The sequence below is a fragment of the Dendropsophus ebraccatus genome, chromosome 10, assembly GCF_027789765.1.
Source record: "Dendropsophus ebraccatus isolate aDenEbr1 chromosome 10, aDenEbr1.pat, whole genome shotgun sequence".
Lineage (NCBI taxonomy): Eukaryota > Metazoa > Chordata > Amphibia > Anura > Hylidae > Dendropsophus > Dendropsophus ebraccatus.
In genome coordinates this window covers 1119014-1142269 of record NC_091463.1, presented here as the reverse complement: position 1 = coordinate 1142269, position 23256 = coordinate 1119014, and the positions used below count along the sequence as shown (strand labels likewise).

General features: G+C 45.8%; 1 protein-coding gene across 1 annotated transcript in view; it reads right to left on the bottom strand.

Annotated features, from left to right (window-relative positions):
- Positions 1 to 23256, bottom strand: part of RAB14 (RAB14, member RAS oncogene family) — a 51957-nt gene that overhangs the window by 2893 nt on the left and 25808 nt on the right. The window contains exons 4-8 of the mRNA XM_069986609.1: positions 11948 to 12001; positions 10854 to 11031; positions 10711 to 10777; positions 756 to 843; positions 246 to 276 (exon numbers count right to left, since the gene is read on the bottom strand). Of these exons, the coding sequence (XP_069842710.1) occupies positions 246 to 276; positions 756 to 843; positions 10711 to 10777; positions 10854 to 11031; positions 11948 to 12001 (418 nt within the window). The remainder of the gene's footprint in view (positions 1 to 245; positions 277 to 755; positions 844 to 10710; positions 10778 to 10853; positions 11032 to 11947; positions 12002 to 23256) is intronic.

The window sequence follows — 23256 nt, the reverse complement described above, 5'->3', positions numbered from 1 at the left end:
ATATATGTTACAGGAGGAAGAAGGGAAAGGGAGGACATGATGGGAACCTTTATATATGATACAGGAGGAAGAAGGGAAAAGGAAGACAAAGTTGTTGTTTGTTGCAGTCACTGTATATAAAGAGGCTAAAACCTGCAGAGGAGGCCAAGCTCCCCCCCCCCCCCCCAGAGCCCCCTGCAGTATAACCTGCACATTATCTACATGGATAACACTGCATCCTCACATCCCACCAGGACGACACTTACGTTTTTGCGCTCGCCTCCAGGAACAAGAGACCTTTATAAAGAAAAAAAAGATTACATTACTGTGGGGGCTATGGGTGGAGAGGAGATTACTGTGGGGGCTATGGGTGGAGAGGAGATTACTGAGGGGGCTATGGGTGGAGAGGAGATTACTGAGGGGGCTATGGGTGGAGAGGAGATTACTGTGGGGGCTATGGGTGGAGAGGAGATTACTGTGGGGGCTATGGGTGGAGAGGAGATTACTGAGGGGGCTATGGGTGGAGAGGAGATTACTGAGGGGGCTATGGGTGGAGAGGAGATTACTGAGGGGGCTATGGGTGGAGAGGAGATTACTGTGGGGGCTATGGGTGGAGAGGAGATTACTGAGGGGGCTATGGGTGGAGAGGAGATTACTGAGGGGGCTATGGGTGGAGAGGAGATTACTGTGGGGGCTATGGGTGGAGAGGAGATTACTGTGGGGGCTATGGGATGACGAAGATGACGGGGAAATTCAGCCTGGAAATCCTTACGTACCATTCTCCTCAGCAAACTGCTTGGCCTCCTCATACGTAACGTCACGCTGCGCCTCCAGGTCCGCTTTATTACCTATAAGAATGATGACCTGCAGGGGAGAGGGGAGGTGGTACATGTAGAAACTGCAGTCAAATGCTAACCCCCGTCACAGAGACTGACCCCTCCCACCAGCCCCTACACACACGCTGACCCCTCCCACCAGCCCCTACACACACGCTGACCCCTCCCACCAGCCCCTACACACACGCTGACCCCTCCCACCAGCCCCTACACACACGCTGACCCCTCCCCACCAGCCCGTACACACACGCCGACCCCTCCCACCAGCCTGTACACACACGCCGACCCCTCCCACCAGCCCCTACACACACGCTGACCCCTCCCACCAGCCCGTACACACACGCCGTCCCCTCCCACCAGCCCGTACACACACGCCGTCCCCTCCCACCAGCCCGTGCACACACGCCGTCCCCTCCCACCAGCCCGTACACACGCCGACCCCTCCCACCAGCCCGTACACACACGCCGACCCCTCCCACCAGCCCGTACACACACGCCGACCCCTCCCACCAGCCTGTACACACACGCTGACCCTTCCCACCATCCCGTACACACATGCTGACCCCTCCCACCAGCCCCTACACACACGCCGACCCCTCCCACCATCCCGTACACACATGCTGACCCCTCCCACCAGCCAGAAGTAGTAGAATTAGGTTGCATGCCGGGCCCATTTAGGGACCCTCCTATCTTAGATTTGGGTAGTTCTCAGCTAGGAGTCCTATGTAAAAGAGCTTTGCTCTGTGGTTTACATTTCCTTCGATGCGGCCATGTCATGGGTTTAAGGGTAAGGTAAATGGGGTCTTCTTGGCAAAAACCAATGTTGAGTCGGCATATCGCCTCCTTCCAGTGCATCCTGGGAGTCTTCGGCTCCTCCATGTTTTTGAAAAGGGGCGTATTATGTTGACCGTTGCCTCCCTATGGGCTGCACAATTTTGTTAGCCTATTTTGAGCCGTTTTGTTAATTCTTGGAATGGGTAGTGCGGGATGTCTCTGGCATCCTGTCCATTATCCATGACATTGATGATTTTTTCTTTTTATGTATTGGCCCCGAAGAGTAATCTGGCAGTAGCTTTTTAACTCTTGAGTGGGTGGAAAAAGTTTTGGGGTTACATTAGCACCCAAAAAAAACGGTATACCCCACCGTGGTAATCGATTTCCTTGGAATCATGATTGATTCCATAAGCATGAAATGACGGCTGCCAGAGGACAAGTTGCTGTCCTTAAGAAGATTAACCTGAGGGTCCTATTACACCGAGCCATTTTTAACAATTAACGACTAACGATAAACGATCGCAAATGAGATTGTTTATCATTAACCTGAAATCGTTTACCATATTACACAGAACGATAATTGTTAGTTATGATAGTTACTACGATCGTTTATTCCTTCTGATCCCAGAAAAACAATGAACAATGTGCAATTACACTGAACGGTTAGTAAAAAAAAAAAAGCGGAACGAATGTGGAATTACAGCGAACGATTAGTGAACAATTAACGATAATTTTAGGTTCAGAACTATATCAACGATCAACAACATACAAACGATTTTTACACAGAACGATCATCATTTAAATTCAAACAATTTTTGGCACGATAATTGTACTGTGTAATAGGGCCCTGAGAGGGTTGGTTTCATTACTGGGGAAACTTTGCCTGCAGGATTATCACGATGGGGAGGGTGTTTAGCTGCAGGTTGGTGGCAGCCACTGCTGGGGGCCAGGAAGCTTCACCTTTTCATACATATAACCAAAGAATATAAGGACTATTAAAAGGTATGGGACAGTTTTCTGGAATAGATCAGGAAGTTGCTGCAGACTGAAGATCATGTAATTAATGCTGATGTGACTTTGCAGACGCAGCGGGGGTCCTAAGAGGCAGTGGTACGCCAGATCGCGGCCGCAGTGTTGGAGAGAATTGGGCCTAACTAAGGTTACATTCACACATCCGTTGTACTGTCCGCAACTGAGAACAGAACATAGGACCAATGGTATTCATTGGCCCCATTCACACGTCTGTACGTGGCCGCAATCCGTGCCGCAGAAAAAAGGACACGTTGTAATGCGGACTGCATTTTGCGGCCATGATTGCAATGGTGATAAAGTGGGAATGTAGTGCTCAGTGAAGCTCTAAGTGCTACAGATGAACATTTGTAGTGCGGTCTGCGGTCGCGGGCTGCACTACGGGTGTGTGAACATAGCCTAAGAACCTCACGTTCATGGAATTTTTCCTGACTCTTGTGGCGTTATCGTTATGGTGGGAAGGGGGGCAGTTTCAGTGATAAAAAGGTTAGGTTTCACTGCGACATGGGTGTGGTCCAGGTTATCAACAGTTTAACAGCTTCCTCCCCTCCGGTAGTTTCACTATTGTGTCACCTTGTATAACAATGCCTCAGATTAAACATTTGGTGTGTTGCAGTACATCTTCCCGGAATTGACGGGAGTCATTGGCAGATGCTCACTCTCGTTTGCAGTTCAATTGGTTCCGGTTGTTGAGGCAGAGAGAAAGGGCTGGCATGTCCACAGGAATTGTGGGAGCTTGGGTTGGGTCAGCGGGTGCTGGTAGAGGGCACATGGAAGACCTATGAGACAGGGTGGAGTAGATGATAGGGTAGGGGCCGTTAGGTTAGTTGAGCTTTGGGTAAGTATCGGATTTGTCGGTTGCTAAAGTTTTTGGTTTTAAGTATGGGGGTTTAGGAGATGTGACCAAGCATTTTTATTGGGGTTGGCACTGATCAGGGTTCAGGCAGGCGAGAACTTTGAGAGATACTAGGAGGCCGGTTTCCTCTCTTATTGGAAAGGATAGTCAGGGTTCGAGAGGATTTGTGGTCTCCTTATAAGACGTCCTAGTTCCGGCTCGCCTTCTCCTTAGCTGTCTTTTGGCTTTACAGAGTACCTGGGCGGTCTTGTGGGATGGCCATAGTTTTGTGGCAGCAGGCTAGGGTCTGGGGGCAGACATTGTGGGGAGGATTGGCTGCTAGGAGTCTAATTATTTCCTCTTATGTGAGGTCAAAACAGTTGGGTAAAGTGTGGGTTGGCAAAAAGGGGGAAGTTTGGGGGTGCTGGAGGAATGGCGCGGGATGCTGGGCCAGACTGTAATGATGGTTGACCCCCCCCCCCCCCCTTCTCCTTACTCTCTCGTTTTAGGGCAAGGGCTGTGTTTAGAGTGGATATTTGGTCACTCTTTCATGATGTGTGGAGCTCGCAGAGCAGATGTTCACCTGAATGGGCATCAGCTAGGTAGTCCTAGAGAGTTGGCAGTAGTTTGCTGGATAGGTTTTTGGGGAATGGTTCGGAGCTGGGTGTTGTCAGAGTTTCACCAGTATGTGATATATAAGTTACTGTACAGTATAGCAATCAGCATGTGGTGTATAATGTATAGTAACTGTATAACCCTGATAACACAGCAGCTGGATATGTGATATATAAGTTACTGTACAGTATAGCAATCAGCATGTGGTGTATAATGTATAGTAACTGTATAACCCTGATAACACAGCAGCAGCTGGATATGTGATATATAAGTTACTGTACAGTATAGCAATCAGCATGTGGTGTATAATGTATAGTAACTGTATAACCCTGATAACACAGCAGCAGCTGGATATGTGATATATAAGTTACTGTACAGTATAGGAGCATGTGGTATATAATGTATAGTAACCGTATAACCCTGATAACACAGCAGCAGCTGGATATGTGATATATAAGTTACTGTACAGTATAGCAGCATGTGGTATATAATGTATAGTAACTGTATAACCCTGATAACACAGCAGCTGGATATGTGATATATAAGTTACTGTACAGTATAGCAGCATGTGGTGTATAATGTATAGTAACTGTATAACCCTGATAACACAGCAGCAGCTGGATATGTGATATATAAGTTACTGTACAGTATAGCAATCAGCATGTGGTGTATAATGTATAGTAACTGTATAACCCTGATAACACAGCAGCAGCTGGATATGTGATATATAAGTTACTGTACAGTATAGCAATCAGCATGTGGTGTATAATGTATAGTAACTGTATAACCCTGATAACACAGCAGCAGCTGGATATGTGATATATAAGTTACTGTACAGTATAGGAGCATGTGGTATATAATGTATAGTAACCGTATAACCCTGATAACACAGCAGCTGGATATGTGATATATAAGTTACTGTACAGTATAGCAGCATGTGGTGTATAATGTATAGTAACTGTATAACCCTGATAACACAGCAGCTGGATATGTGATATATAAGTTACTGTACAGTATAGCAGCATGTGGTATATAATGTATAGTAACTGTATAACCCTGATAACACAGCAGCAGCTGGATATGTGATATATAAGTTACTGTACAGTAGGGCTGGGCGATTAATCGAATTAATTCGATTAATTCGCCCAGACAGTTAGAATCGATTTGATTTTTTGTGAAAATCGTAAATTCGATTTTCACAAAAAATCATGGCGGGCGGCGCGGTAAAGTGTGGGGCCGGAGAGAGTTGCAGGACTGCGCGGTGAGGTGCAGGGCCGGCAGTCAGGAGAGATGTGGTACTGGCGGCTCCAGCCTCTCCACCGAGCCGCCGCTGACCTGTCCCCCGCCCCTTACACGTTAGTGCCGCGCTGAGCTGCGTCCCGCTCTCTTCCTGTCACACGTGCAGCTGACCGGTCTGTGGAGGAGGCGGCAGGGATCGCAGCAGAAGGAGATCGCCTTCTGCTGCGATCCCTGCCGCCTCCTCCACAGACCGGTCAGCTGCAGGAAGAGAGCGGGACGCAGCTCAGCGCGGCACTAACGTGTAAGGGGCGGGGGACAGGTCAGCGGCGGCTCTGTGGAGAGGCTGGAGCCGCCGGTACCACATCTCTCCTGACTGCCGTCCCTGCACCTCACCGCGCCGTCCTGCAACTCTCTCCGGCCCCACACTTTACCGCACCTGCCTTAGTCCCGCATACCCCCTCTGTCACCCCCAGTCTGCCCCATAGCCCCTCTGTCACCCCCAGTCTGCCCCATAGCCCCTCTGTCACCCCCAGACTGCCCCATAGCCCCTCTGTCACCCCCAGTCTGCCCCATAGCCCCTCTGTCACCCCCAGTCTGCCCCATAACCCCTCTGTCTGCCCCATAGCCCCTCTGTCACCCCCAGTCTGCCCCATAGCCCCTCTGTCACCCCCAGTCTGCCCCATAGCCCCTCTGTCACCCCCAGTCTGCCCCATAGCCCCTCTGTCACCCCCAGTCTGCCCCATAGCCCCTCTGTCACCCCCAGTCTGCCCCATAGCCCCTCTGTCACCCCCAGACTGCCCCATAGCCCCTCTGTCACCCCCAGACTGCCCCATAGCCCCTCTGTCACCCCCAGTCTGCCCCATAGCCCCTCTGTCACCCCCAGACTGCCCCATAGCCCCTCTGTCACCCCCAGACTGCCCCATAGCCCCTCTGTCACCCCCAGTCTGCCCCATAGCCCCTCTGTCACCCCCAGTCTGCCCCATAGCACCTCTGTCACCCCCAGGCTGCCCCAGAGCCCCTCAGTGAGCCCCAGTCTGCCCCAGAGCCCCTCTGTCACCCGCAGTCTGCCCCATAGCCCCTCTGTCACCCCTAGTCCCCCCCAGCCCCCCTCATCTAGTCCTGTGCTACTACACTCCCATCTATACCTGTACTACAGCTACACCCATCATCTATACCTGTACTACAACTACACCCATCATCTTTACCTGTACTACTACCACACTCCTCATGTTTACCTGTACTACTACACCCCTTATCCACTATACCCCCATTACTACTCCCTACCTAGATGGAGGCACAAAGAAGATCTCCTATACTATATGGGGCACATATTTGGGAAAACTACTTATATGGGGGCACAGGGGGAGCAATACCGTTGTCTCAAACGTCAATAAAATAGTATCTGATGCTGCAGGGAGAAAAATGTCCTGTTTATTTAGCAAAATGAAAAAAATCGAGATTTAAATCGAGAATCGTCCAAAATTTTTTAAAAATCGAGATTTTATTTTTTGGCAATATCGCCCAGCCCTACTGTACAGTATAGCAGCATGTGGTATATAATGTATAGTAACTGTATAACCCTGATAACACAGCAGCAGCTGGATATGTGATATATAAGTTACTGTACAGTATAGCAGCATGTGGAATATAATGTATAGTAACTGTATAACCCTGATAACACAGCAGCAGCTGGATATGTGATATATAAGTTACTGTACAGTATAGCAGCATGTGGTATATAATGTATAGTAACTGTATAACCCTGATAACACAGCAGCAGCTGGATATGTGATATATAAGTTACTGTACAGTATAGCAGCATGTGGTATATAATGTATAGTAACTGTATAACCCTGATAACACAGTAGCAGCTGGATATGTGATATATAAGTTACTGTACAGTATAGCAGCATGTGGTGTATAATGTATAGTAACTGTATAACCCTGATAACACAGCAGCAGCTGGATATGTGATATATAAGTTACTGTACAGTATAGCAATCAGCATGTGGTATATAATGTATAGTAACTGTATAACCCTGATAACACAGCAGCAGCTGGATATGTGATATATGTTACTGTACAGTATAGCAATCAGCATGTGGTGTATAATGTATAGTAACTGTATAACGCTGATAACACAGCAGCTGGATATGTGATATATAAGTTACTGTACAGTATAGCAATCAGCATGTGGTATATAGTGTATAGTAACTGTATAACCCTGATAACGCAGCAGCAGCTGGATATGTGATATATAAGTTACTGTACAGTATAGCAGCATGTGGTATATAATGTATAGTAACTGTATAACCCTGATAACACAGCAGCTGGATATGTGATATATAAGTTACTGTACAGTATAGCAGCATGTGGTGTATAATGTATAGTAACTGTATAACCCCGATAACACTGCAGCTGGATATGTGATATATAAGTTACTGTACAGTATAGTAGCATATGGTATATAATGTATAATAACTGTATAACCCTGATAACACAGCAGCTGGATATGTGATATATAAGTTACTGTACAGTATAGCAATCAGCATGTGGTGTATAATGTATAGTAACTGTATAACCCTGATAACACAGCAGCAGCTGGATATGTGATATATAAGTTACTGTACAGTATAGCAATCAGCATGTGGTGTATAATGTATAGTAACTGTATAACCCTGATAACACAGCAGCTGAATATGTGATATATAAGTTACTGTACAGTATAGCAGCATGTGGTGTATAATGTATAGTAACTGTATAACCCTGATAACACAGCAGCAGCTGGATATGTGATATATAAGTTACTGTACAGTATAGCAATCAGCATGTGGTGTATAATGTATAGTAACTGTATAACCCTGATAACACTGCAGCAGCTGGATATATGATATATAAGTTACTGTACAGTATAGCAGCATGTGGTGTATAATGTATAGTAACTGTATAACCCTGATAACACAGCAGCGGGATATGTGATATATAGGTTACTGTACAGTATAGCAGCATGTGGTATATAATGTATAGTAACTGTATAACCCTGATAACACAGCAGCTGGATATGTGATATATAAGTTACTGTACAGTATAGCAGCATGTGGTGTATAATGTATAGTAACTTATATATCACATATCCAGCTGCTGCTGCTGTGTTATCAGGGTTATAGTTACTATATATTATATACCACATGCTGCTATACTGTACAGTAACTTATATATCACATATCCAGCTGCAGTGTTATCAGGGTTATACAGTTACTATACATTATACACCACATGCTGCTATACTGTACAGTAACTTATATATCACATATCCAGCTGCAGTGTTACAGGGTTATACAGTTACTATACATTATATACCACATGCCGCTATACTGTACAGTAACTTATATATCACATATCCAGCTGCAGTGTTACAGGATTATACAGTTACTATACATTATATACCACATGCTGCTATACTGTACAGTAAATTATATATCACATATCCAGCTGCTGCTGTGTTATCAGGGTTATACAGTTACTATACATTACACCACATGCTGCTATACTGTACAGTAACTTATATATCACATATCCAGCTGCTGCTGTGTTATCAGGGTTATACAGTTACTATACATTATATACCACATGCTGAGTGCTATACTGTACAGTAACTTATATATCACATATCCAGCTGCTTCTCATTGTTCCATCTCTTCTACATGTTATTCAGAATAATAATCAGTATATTTGGGGTGTGGAACCAATTGTCTGCAGATCAGTAATTTCTTATGTGAACATTTGCTTTGGTGTAAGAGTGATTTGGATTACAAGTGCCGTCCCAGTACGGATTATCCTCCTACTTCCAAGGCAGCGATGTGTGTGGATATTAGAAGTAACATATTATGCTTGTATACTTGCTTTGTATGTTAGTAATATAATGGCTGCTGTGGCTAATGTATCCAACAGGTGACTGTTTATTTTGGGAAAGGGAGCGGGGAGATAAAAATTTATCAAAGTTGAGAGGTAAGGGGGGGTAAGATGGCAAATTTTGAATTTTGCTTTTTTTGGGTGCATACGCTGTTTAGCATGAGATTGCATTTTTAAAAACACTTTTAATTTCCCATCTAGGGATCTTGTTTAGTCAGTCTATGGATCTATGCAATGGTATATAGTTTAGTGATGTATTGTATATATATATATATTATATATATATGTGTGTGTAGCATTGCGTAAATCAGTGAGATCCTAATAGACAGTGGCTGAGCGAGACTATTAGAAGAGAGACAAGGGTGAGTGTGGACCCCCGGCTGTGATGTCACTTATCGGCCCCCACAGTCACATGGGGATGAAGATTAGACACTTGACAGGCAGCTGACAACCATCCATTTCAATCCTACAATCACGTTACATTGCAACATTGCCAGCAGGATCACAGTCATTAGCAGAGGGGGGCCTGCTCCACATAGTAGCCGACCCCTGCTGCATATGGAGCGGAGCAGGAGGGGTTAAATGTTGCTTTTAGTTGTGGTAGTGGCACGTACCACTAATCGGCAGCAAACAGACCCCTCCCCACCAGCCCATGCATGCACCCTGGCCCCTCCCCACCAGCCCATACACGCACCCTGGCCCCTCCCCACCAGCCCATACAGGAACGCTGACCCCCTCCCCACCAGCCCGTAAACGCACACTGACCCCTCCCCACCAGCCCGTACACGCACGCTGACCCCTCCCCACCAGCCCGTACACGCACGCTGACCCCTCCCCACCAGCCCGTACACGCACGCTGACCCCTCCCCCCACCAGCCCGTACACGCACGCTGACCCCTCCCCCCACCAGCCCGTACACGCACGCTGACCCCTCCCCCCACCAGCCCGTACACGCACGCTGACCCCTCCCCCCACCAGCCCGTACACGCACGCTGACCCCTCCCCCCACCAGCCCGTACACGCACGCTGACCCCTCCCCCCACCAGCCCGTACACGCACGCTGACCCCTCCCCCCACCAGCCCGTACACGCACGCTGACCCCTCCCCCCACCAGCCCGTACACGCACGCTGACCCCTCCCCCCACCAGCCCGTACACGCACGCTGACCCCTCCCCCCACCAGCCCGTACACGCACGCTGACCCCTCCCCCCACCAGCCCGTACACGCACGCTGACCCCTCCCCCCACCAGCCCGTACACGCACTCTGACCCCTCCCCCCACCAGCCCGTACACGCACACTGACCCCATGCCCCACCAGCCCGTACAAGCACACTGACCCCTCCCCACCAGCCCGTACAAGCACACTGACCCCTCCCCCCACCAGCCCGTACACGCACGCTGACCCCTCCCCCCACCAGCCCGTACACGCACCCTGACCCCTCCCCGCCAACCAGTAAACACGCTGTTCCTTCCCCTGGAAGCGGTACTCACAGTGTTGGGGTTGGTCAGGTTGCGAGCGTCAGTCAGCCAGCTGCTCAGGTGGTTGTATGTGCTTCTCCTGTGACAGAGGACAGTGTGAGATCCTGAGGATGGGAGGACACTTGGAATATTACTACCACATGGCGCACACTTACCTAGTGATGTCATACACCATCAGGGCACCGGCAGCTCCACGGTAATAGCTGCGGGTGACAGCCCGGAAACGCTCCTGCCCTGCCGTATCCCAGATCTGCAGCTTTATCTTCTGTCCACTGACTTCAATTATCCGGGTCCCAAACTCCACCCCAATAGTGTGAGGACAGTCCGCCATGACTGCAGGGAGGAAAGAGTCATGTGACCACCCAGGTACACCCTCCCCCACTGATACCACCCCAACAGTGTGAGGACAGTCCGCCATGACTGCAGGGAGGAGAGAGAGTCTTGTGACCACCCAGGTACACCCTCCCCAATAGTGTGAGGACAGTCCGCCATGACTGCAGGGAGGAGAGAGTCATGTGACCACCCAGGTACACCCTCCCCCACTGATACCACCCCAATAGTGTGAGGACAGTCCGCTATGACTGCGGGGAGGAAAGAGTCATGTGACCACCCAGGTACACCCTCCCCAATAGTGTGAGGACAGTCCGCCATGACTGCAGGGAGGAAAGAGTCATGTGACCACCCAGGTACACCCTCCCCAATAGTGTGAGGACAGTCCGCCATGACTGCGGGGAGGAAAGAGTCATGTGACCACCCAGGTACACCCTCCCCAATAGTGTGAGGACAGTCCGCCATGACTGCAGGGAGGAAAGAGTCATGTGACCACCCAGGTACACCCTCCCCAATAGTGTGAGGACAGTCCGCCATGACTGCATGGAGGAAAGAGAGTCATGTGACCACCCAGGTACACCCTCCCCAATAGTGTGAGGACAGTCCGCCATGACTGCAGGGAGGAAAGAGTCATGTGACCACCCAGGTACACCCTCCCCCACTAATCCCACCCCAATAGTGTGAGGACAGTCCGCTATGACTGCGGGGAGGAAAGAGTCATGTGACCACCCAGGTACACTCTCCCCAATAGTGTGATGACAGTCCGCCATGACTGCAGGGAGGAAAGAGTCATGTGACCACCCAGGTACACCCTCCCCCACTGATCCCACCCCAATAGTGTGAGGACAGTCTGCCATGACTGCAGGGAGGAAAGAGAGTCATGTGATCACATTGAAAGGAGGGGGGGAGGGGTTCTTACATTTCTTTTCTGTAAACTGGTGCAGCAGACAGGATTTCCCAACTCCCATGTCACCTGTAAGAAACAACAAGTGTCATTGCTGAGACCCCCAACACAACACCCACCAGTCACCTACACAGAATAGGGAGATATATACACACTCATACAGGAGGATAATAAGTATATAATACACTGCTGTATACCTACACAGAATGGGGAGATATATACACACTCATACAGGAGGATAATAAGTATATAATACACTGCTGTATACCTACACAGAATGGAGAGATATATACACACACATACAGGAGGATAATAAGTATATACACTGCTGTATACCTACACAGAATGGAGAGATATATACACACACTCATACAGGAGGATAATAAGTATATAATACACTGCTGTATACCTACACAGAATGGGGAGATATATACACACTCATAGAGGGGGATAATAAGTATATAATACACTGCTGTATACCTACACAGAATGGAGAGATATATACACACTCATACAGGAGGATAATAAGTATATAATACACTGCTGTATACCTACACAGAATGGAGAGATATATACACACACACATACAGGAGGATAATAAGTATATACACTGCTGTATACCTACACAGAATGGAGATATATACACACTCATACAGGAGGATAATAAGTATATAATACACTGCTGTATACCTACACAGAATGGAGATATATACACACTCATACAGGAGGATAATAAGTATATAATACACTGCTGTATACCTACACAGAATGGAGAGATATATACACACACTCATACAGGAGGATAATAAGTATATAATACACTGCTGTATACCTACACAGAATGGAGAGATATATACACACACTCATACAGGAGGATAATAAGTATATAATACACTGCTGTATACCTACGCAGAATGGATTATATACATATTATCCTCCTGTATGAGTGTGTATATATCTCCCCATTCTGTGTAGGTATACAGCAGTGTATTATATACTTATTATCCTCCTGTATGAGTGTATATATCTCTCCATTCTGTGTAGGTATACAGCAGTGTATTATATACTTATCCTCCTCCGGTATGAGTGTGTATATATCTCTCCATTCTGTGTAGGTATACAGCAGTGTATTATATACTTATTATCCCCCTCCTGTATGAGTGTGTATATATCTCCATTCTGTGTAGGTATACAGCAGTGTATATACTTATTATCCTCCTGTATGAGTGTGTATATATCTCCCCATTCTGTGTAGGTATACAGCAGTGTATTATATACTTATTATCCTCCTCCTGTATGAGAGAATATACCTCTCCATTCTGTATAGGTATACAGCAGTGTATTATATACTTATTATCCTCCCCCTGTATGAGTGTGTATATATCCCCCCATTCTGTGTAGGTATACAGCAGTGTATTATATACTTATTATCCTCCTGTATGAGTGTATATATCTCTCCATTCTGTGTAGGTAGACAGCAGTGTATTATATACTTATATATACACACTCATACAGGAGGATAATAAGTATATAATACACTGCTGTATACCTACACAGATTGGGGATATACACACACTCATAGAGGGGGATAATAAGTATATAATACACTGCTGTATACCTACACAGAATGGGGAGATATATACACTCATACAGGGGGGGGGGGATAATAAGTATATAATGCACTGCTGTATACCTACACAGAATGGAGAGCTATATACACACTCATACAGGAGGATAATAAGTATATAATACACTGCTGTATACCTACACAGAATGGGGGGATATATACTCTCATACAGAAGGGGGATAATAAGTATATAATACACTGCTGTATACCTATACAGAATGGAGAGATATATACTCTCATACAGGAGGAGGATAATAAGTATATAATACACTGCTGTATACCTACACAGAATGGGGAGATATATATATACATACAGGAGGATAATAAGTATATAATACACTGCTGTATACCTACACAGAATGGGGAGATATATATATACATACAGGAGGATAATAAGTATATAATACACTGCTGTATACCTACACAGAATGGAGAGATATATACACTCATACAGGGGGGGGGGGATAATAAGTATATAATGCACTGCTGTATACCTACACAGAATGGAGAGATATATACACACTCATACAGGAGGATAATAAGTATATAATACACTGCTGTATACCTACACAGAATGAAGAGATATATACACTCATACAGGGGGGGGATAATAAGTATATAATACACTGCTGTATACCTACACAGAATGGAGAGATATATACACTCATACGGGGGGGGGGGGGGATAATAAGTATATAATACACTGCTGTATACCTACACAGAATGGGGGGATATATACTCATACAGGAGGATAATAAGTATATAATACACTGCTGTATATCTACACAGAATATGGGGGGGAAATATACACACTCATACAGGAGGGGGATAATAAGTATATAATACACTGCTGTATACCTACACAGAATGGGGATATACACACACTCATAGAGGGGGATAATAAGTATATAATACACTGCTGTATACCTACACAGAATGGAGAGATATATACACACTCATACAGGAGGATAATAAGTATATAATACACTGCTGTATACCTACACAGAATGGGGATATATACACACTCATACAGGAGGATAATAAGTATATAATACACTGCTGTATACCTACACAGAATGGGGAGATATATACACACTCATAGAGGGGGATAATAAGTATATAATACACTGCTGTATACCTACACAGAATGGGGAGATATATACACACTCATACAGGAGGATAATAAGCATATAATACACTGCTGTATACCTACACAGAATGGAGAGATATATACACTCATACGGGGGGGGGGGGGATAATAAGTATATAATACACTGCTGTATACCTACACAGAATGGAGAGATATATACACACACTCATACAGGAGGATAATAAGTATATAATACACTGCTGTATATCTACACAGAATATGGGGGGAAATATACACACTCATACAGGAGGGGGATAATAAGTATATAATACACTGCTGTATACCTACACAGAATGGATATATATACACACTCATACAGGAGGATAATAAGTATATAATACACTGCTGTATACCTACACAGAATGGAGAGATATATACACACTCATACAGGAGGATAATAAGTATATAATACACTGCTGTATACCTACACAGAATGGAGAGATATATACACACTCATACAGGAGGATAATAAGTATATAATACACTGCTGTATACCTACACAGAATGGAGAGATATATACACACTCATACAGGAGGATAATAAGTATATAATACACTGCTGTATAGCTACACAGAATGGGGATATATACACACTCATACAGGAGGATAATAAGTATATAATACACTGCTGTATACCTACACAGAATGGGGAGATATATACACACTCATACAGGAGGATAATAAGTATATAATACACTGCTGTATACCTACACAGAATGGAGATATATATACACTCATACGGGGGGGGGGGGGGATAATAAGTATATAATACACTGCTGTATACCTACACAGAATGGGGGGATATATACTCATACAGGAGGATAATAAGTATATAATACACTGCTGTATACCTACACAGAATGGAGAGATATATACACACTCATACAGGAGGATAATAAGTATATAATACACTGCTGAATATCTACACAGAATATGGGGGGAAATATACACACTCATACAGGAGGGGGATAATAAGTATATAATACACTGCTGTATACCTACACAGAATGGGGAGATATATACACACTCATACAGGAGGATAATAAGTATATAATACACTGCTGTATACCTACACAGAATGGGGGGATATATACTCTCATACAGGAGGGGGATAATAAGTATATAATACACAGCTGTATACCTACACAGAATGGAGATATATACACTCATACAGGGGGGGGGGGGATAATAAGTATATAATACACTGCTGTATACCTACACAGAATGCAGAGATATATACACACACTCATACAGGAGGATAATAAGTATATAATACACTGCTGTATACCTACACAGAATGGAGATATATACACTCATACAGGAGGAGGATAAGTATACACTGAGTACCCGTGCCAGTGGATTGGAGCACCATTAAGAGGGAAGGGGGGGTGTTCACATGGTATCCTGTCACCTAGTATGGTGATGGTAGTGGCCAATATTCTCATTGACACTCAAGAATCTGCGTGGGCAAGCACCCGGCGTTGGATCCCACAAGAAACAGAACATGAGCTGTATATAAGAAGGAGTAGGAGCGAAGTGCAGCAGTCTTTTGGCGGGCAGAAGAGCTGACCTGACCTGCTGTGTACAGCTTCGGTCCTGTGTCGTCCTGCCGGTTGCTGAGCCGATTCGGAGGATGTCTTCTTGGAGGCCCGAGGAGGCAGAGAAGTGATGCTGCACTGCTAGAGAATCCATCCCAGGAGGTGATGCAGCTGGGGGTCTGCCCAGTCTGTGCCGGAGATTCAGCCGGAAGTCTGCGACTTGATGTGGCAGCGGGAATTAATGGCCGAGGCTCCGAGCGATTGCGGATGGCTTTGTCGCTGCCTTACTGATCACTCTGCTGTGGAGGATGGTGAGAGCCCAGGACGTTGGGAGCCAGGGTCCGGGGGCGAATTTGATGGAAGGACATCAGGCAGCGTCTGAAGATGAGGACACCCCTGCGGGCCCCCTTATGGTCCATGCTGTGGCTCCTAAGCGCTCTAGGAAGAGCAGAAGATGCCGTAGGGTTTATACTCTGCCTCCCAGATATGGTGATAGGCGTCAAGGTTCCCGGCTCTCCACCTCCCAGGCACAGGCTTCAGCTGGATTGTCAGGTGGTGCTGAAGAGCAAGTTGGTTTTCCTGCTGCACCACACCAGAGCACACAGGGACAGGCGTGCAGTTAGTGTCAGTCTAGCTGCCGGTGCTGCATGTGCTGCTAGTATCGATGTAGGTCCCCGCCTCCCTCAAGCAGCTAGTGTCAGTTTAGGTGGGCATCACCTCCTCCAGTTCATCAGACAGTTTGGCACTCCAATAGTTAATGACAGTTTTAGCCCCTCTCAGCTTGATCAGATTTAGGGTGCGTTCACACCTACAGGATCCGCAGCAGATTTGATGCTGTGTTCAGTTATTTAAATTAAATCAGCTGCGGATCCGGTAAGTGTGAACTTACCCTAAGGGTACGTTCTCTGCTGCGGATCCCTGCCCAGTGAACTCTATGGGCAAACAAACTCGCAGCAGGATGCACACCCCGCTGTGAGTCTGTCCGCAGCCCAGCCCGTTAACCCCTGGCTGTCGGAGCCTGTACGCACCAGTGTGTTTCCGGTTTTGTTGGCCTTGTCTGTATGGTTTCATAAGTTTAACGGAAAGTAGAGTGAAAATTTTTAATAAAGTATTGTATTGCCCCCCAAAAGTTATACAAAGCACAAACTACTGCATCAAGGCTTCGCTTCCTGGATAACACGGCCATGTTGCTTCCTGGATAACACGGCAATGTCGCTTCCTGGATAACACGGCCATGTCGCTTCCTGGATAACACGGCCATGTCGCTTCCTGGATAACACGGTGATGTCACTCCCTGGATAACATGGTGATGTCACGACCCGACTCCCAGAGCTGTGGCTGCTGGAGAGGATGATGGCAGAGGGATGCTCAGTGTCCCTCCAGTGCCCTGTGTCCCTCAGTGTCCCCCTGCCATCATCCTCTCCAGCAGCCACAGCCCGCACAGTTCTGAAAGTCGGGTCGTGACATCACCATGTTATCCAGGAAGTGAAGCCTTGATGCAGTAATAAGTGGAGGGAAAAAAGCACTTTATAAGCATTTCCCATAATAAGTGTATATTGGGGATTTGTATAACTTTTGGGGGGCAATACAATACTTAAAGATTTTCACTGGACTTCTCCTTTAAGAACAAACGCATTCTTTTGCACTCAGACAACAATGGTGTAGTTTTTGCCTTGAAAGAAGCAGTTCACAAAAAAAATTATAATTTTTTTGAACTGCTTCTTGAATTGTCTTTCTGCTAAGAGTGACGATGTAGTGAAAGTCGTGAGGTGCATTGTGTTAAGGCCCTATTCCAAGGAACGATTATCAGCCGTATTTGGCAGATATCGGCTGATAATCATCGCGTGGAATAGAAGGCAACGATGTCGGCCGATCGTTGCGTCGCTTGTTTTTCAAACATGTTGAAAAACAAGCGACTGAGATAGCAGCGATCTGCTGCAGTCACCACATGGAATAGAAGCGGCGGCAGCTGACCGCCATTATCCTCTATGCGCTGCCCTGACAATCTAGCGATCACCCGGGCAGCCTCCGCACTCACCCGCTCCTTGCCGCCGCATGGAATAGCTGGGAACGAGGTGCAAACGATCGCTGACAGCTCCTCTGCATGGCCCCGTGGAATAGGGGCTTTAGTTTGCTTGGAAAATAATGTTTGGTTGAAAGTCAATACATTGAAGGATATTCTAATGTGCTAGCGGATTCGCTCTCTCGTTCCCAGATTGCCAGGTTCCTGGAACTAGCCCAGGACTAGGACTGTCAGGAGGTGGGCCTGGCCTGTCCAAGGTCGCTATGGGATGTCATATGGGATTGATTGATTGAGACCTATTTGCACAATTCTATAGCCAGGAATACCTGGGCCAGTTACTCGGCTGTGTGAAAAAATGGACTACTTTTTGTTTGGTTCGCCATCTGGACCCTTTTTCGTTCCTCGGTGGACGCTGGCTTGCTGTTTGTGTCTGAGCTGATGGGTGCTGGATACTCTGCTGCCAGTATTATAAAGTTCCATTCCTGGCTTTGGCTTAAAAAAAGGTATTCGTCTTACCGGTAAGACTGTTTCTTCAAAATCTTCACAACAGCACCACGAGTTAACTCTAGCCCCTAGGGACAGGAAAAGCACAAACACAAGAGGTTAAAAGCCCCTACCCTTCCCACAATCACCAGTGTGTGTGTGTATATAATATAAATATTATATATATATATATATATATATATATATATATATATATATATATATATATATATATATATATATATATATATTCTATACACCGTATAGGGCGGGATGTTGGTGCCGTCGTGAAGATTTCGGAGAAACAGTCTTACCGGTAAGACTAATATCTTTTTCTCTCCTCATCTTCACGACGGCACCACAGGAGAATGCCAACCATTTACCTTAGGGTGGGACCACAGCCTGAAGAACCTTTCTCCCAAAGGTGAGGTCTTCGTTCTTCTGAAGCTGTAGCCTATAATGCTTCGTGAAGGTGTGCGGAGAGGACCAAGTGGTTGCTCGGCATATCTGGTCAATCGAAGCGGAGGCCCTTTCTGCCCAGGAGGTGGACACAGCTCTGGTGGAATGGGCTCGGATTTTCAATGGAGAAGAGAGACCTCGATGAATATAGGACTGTTCTATAACTTTTCGGATCCAGCGTGCTAAAACACTTTTGGAAACTTTGCCTTTATTTTTCCCTTGAAACTGAATAAATAGAGATTGGTCTTTCCTCCAGGAATTGCAGACATCTAAATATTGTAAAATTGATAGTCTTACATCCCACGTATGAAATTTATGATCTAAATCATTTTTAGGGGAGGAACAGAATGAAGGGAGAACAATATCTTGAGACTGGTGGAAGGATGATACAACTTTCGGGAGAAAGTTGGGATCTATTCTCAGAATGATTCTATCGTCCTGAATGACAAAATAAGGTTCCCGGATAGTAAGAGCTTGTAGCTCTCCTACTCTTCTAGCTGATACTATGGCTACTAGGAAGGCAGTTTTGTAGGATAGAATCTTTATGTCGGCCTCTTCCAATGGCTCAAAGGGTGAACAGGTAAGACCCTCAAGCACCGTGTTAAGGTCCCAAGGTGGGTCAAGGTTCCTTATGGAAGGAGACTGTCTCTGGGCACTTTTTAGGAATTTTTTTACACACCTATGCTCAGCGATGGAATAATCATAGATGGCTGAGAGGGCTGCCACCTGAACTTTAAGAGTGGCCGGTTTTAGACGTTTAGCGAGACCTGCTTGGATAAAGTCTAGAATTAAGGCAATATTTGGTTTGGCTGGGAAGGGAGGTTTTGCTGGACACCAGGATGAAAACACCTTCCACACTTTTAGGTAAATCTTGTTAGTTACAGGTTTACGGCTTTTCTGGATGGAAGATATTACTTCCTTAGACAGTCCCTTACTCCTGAGCATGCACCTCTCAGGATCCAAGCTGACAGATTCAGTATACGGAGATCTGGATGGAAGAGAGGGCCCTGAAAGAGAAGATCCGGTTCCTGTGGCAGGTGAATCAGGGGTTCTGCTGCAAGGCTCTGAAGTAGACCGAACCACGACCTGCTCGGCCAGAATGGGACAATTAGGATTACCGATATCTGTTCCTTCATGATCTTTTGAAGAACTCTGAGAATCAGAGGGATTGGAGGAAAGGCGTATGCCAAACTGACGTTCCACGCATGGGCTAGAGCATCTATTCCCAACGCACCATCTCTGGGATCTAGAGAAGAAATCTTGCGTCTTCCTGTTTCGTGCATTGGCAAACAGGTCTATCTGGGGTAGACCCCATCTGTTGGTCAATTGTTGAAATACCTTGTCCTTGAGGCACCATTCTCCTGGATGGACTGTGTGCCTTCTCAGGAAGTCTGCACCAATATTCTTAGCCCCTGAGATGTGTTGCACTGAGGGAAAGAATGTTTTCCTCTGCCCACAGAAATATCCTGGACGATATGTTTTGAAGGGCATTCCTCTTCGCACTGCCTTGGTGACGAAGATGGGCGACTGTCGTGATATTGTCCGAGAGGATTTGCACATGACACTGTCTCAGCGTACTTTCTGCTTGTTTTAAAGACATCCATACCGCCAATAATTCTCTGTAATTGGAAGATCGTGTCTTTATTTTCTGTGACCATAGACCCTGGAGGAGAAGACCTTCCACTTGGGCTCCCCATCCTGTAAGACTTGCATCTGTGGTCATCGTTATTCTGGGAGCTGGATTCCAGTGAACACCTTTTGACAGGTTCTCTGGACATTGCCACCAATCGAGGGACCCGAGAACCTGTGGATAGACATTAGTTTGTCCAGACCTATTTTATGATGATTCCAGACCGACAGAATCTGAGTCTGTAAGATTCGGGAGTGGGCTTGACTCCATGGTATGGCTGGAATACAGGCTGTGAATGATCCCATCAATGACATGGCTTCTCTGATCCTACAGGATCTCTTCCATCTGAAGTTGTTTACTTTGTCTAGTAGTGATAACTTCTTATCTGTAGGGAGAAACGACATTTGTTTGGAAGAATCCAAAAGGATTCCAAGAATTACCTTTTGGGTGCTTGGGATTAGGTCCAATTTTTTCTCGTTTAGAAGCCATCCCAGGTTCTTGAGAAGATCTGATGTCACTTTTGGAGAAGCCTTTGAGGGGTTTCTGAAATTAAAAGAAGGTCATCCAAATAACACACAATGCTTATTCCTTTTAAATGTAAGTAAGTAAGAGGCAACTTCTCCCATTACACTTGAGAAAATTCTGGAAGCTGAGGAAGTCCCAAAGGGGAGAGCTCTAAATTGAAAATGTTGCACTTTACCGTCCATCCTCATTGCGAATCTTAGGTAGCGTTGGGATGCAGCATGGATAGGGATGTGATAATACGCATCTGTCAAATCGATTGAAGCCATCACCGCGTCTCTTGATATCAGAGCAGTGGTCGACTTTATAGATTCCATCTTGAATCTTTTGTACTTCACCGCTTTGTTTAAGGGTTTTAGATTGATTATTAGTCTGTAAGACCCGTTTGGTTTCTTCACCAGAAACAGGTTGGAGTAATGACCCTCTCCCAGTTCCGTCACTGGGACAGGGGTTACTACTTTTGATAGAATAAGCTTCCTTACACTTTTTATGAGTTCCGACTGTAAATGAGGGGAGGATTGGCGAGAGATTAGAAATCTTGAGGGAGGAGACTGGGTGAATTCTATATTGTAACCCTGATGAACAATGTCCAGAATCCATGGATTCTGAGTTACCAGTCTCCAGGTTTCCCCATACCTGGATAGTCTCCTCCCCCCCCACTGGCACTTGGTCATTGCTTATCCTGGGAGTTCTTGGCGGGGTAAAAAATATTCTTGCTTTTCCCGCCCTTTTGGTAGCTCCAGCGACCTCCAGATTTACCTTTACCTTTTGTTTGGTCTTGGTATCTAGGTCTTTTGTATGGTTCCTTCTTTTTCAGGGACTTAACCTCTGGTAAGGCCTTCTTCTTACCTGAAGTTTTCTCACAGACTTTATCTAAAGCTGATCCAAACACATAGTTGCCTTCAAATGGGATGCCACACAATTTGGATTTAGATATGTTATCCCCCGACCAGTCCTTCAACCATAAGGCTCGCAAAGCAGTCGTAGTAAGGGCCCCATCCCTGGCCGCTGCTCTCACTGATTTAGCAGATGAATCAGCCAAAAAGGCTGCAGCATCTTTTAAAAGAGTGATGGAGTTAGAAATGTCCTCCTTATCAGTATCTTTCTTTAGATCGTCATCTAATTGTTCCAACCACACATGCATAGCGCGTGCCACATTTGTAGCTGCAATGTTATTATTAATGGAGAAGGCACTTATATCCCAGGATTTTTTTAACAAGCTTTCTGCCTTGCAATCCATGGGATCTTTTAGCTAAGAAGAATCTTCAAATGACAGCACCATTTTCTTGGACACTTTAGCCAGTTGTGCATCAATTTTTGGTGCTTCCTCCCACCTTTCAATATCTTCACTTTTGAATGGTAGTCTTCTCCTAATTTCCTCTGGAATATTAAACCTTTTCTCTGGTTCCTTCGACTCCTCCAGGACCAGAGATTGAAGGGTTTCATGTATAGGAAAAATAGTTTTTTCCCTCGCCTTGAGTCCCGCAAAAAGCTTATCTTTGGGTTCAATGTCTTCCTGAATTTCTTCCATACCTAGGGCCTCTCTAACAGCTTCATTAAATGGCCCGGTAAGATCAGAAGGAAAAAGGTATCTCTTAGGTCGTTCTACTGTGACGACCTCCTCCTCCTCACACACAATTACTGAATCTAAATGACCGGATTCTGCATCAGATTCTGGAGATGTAGATCTGGGTCTCTTGGACCTAGAGGAATCCCCTGAAACACTGGCCGGAGCCGGAGGTGCTATGTTCAGAGGAGCGGGAGTCAGAGTAGGGATTATGGTTGGAACAATAGGAATCGTAGGAGGAGCTGGTGGTAACACTACAGGAGTAGGTACGGATATGGAAGTTTTTATCTTATCCTTCATCATCTTCCTTATTTCTGCAAGAAATG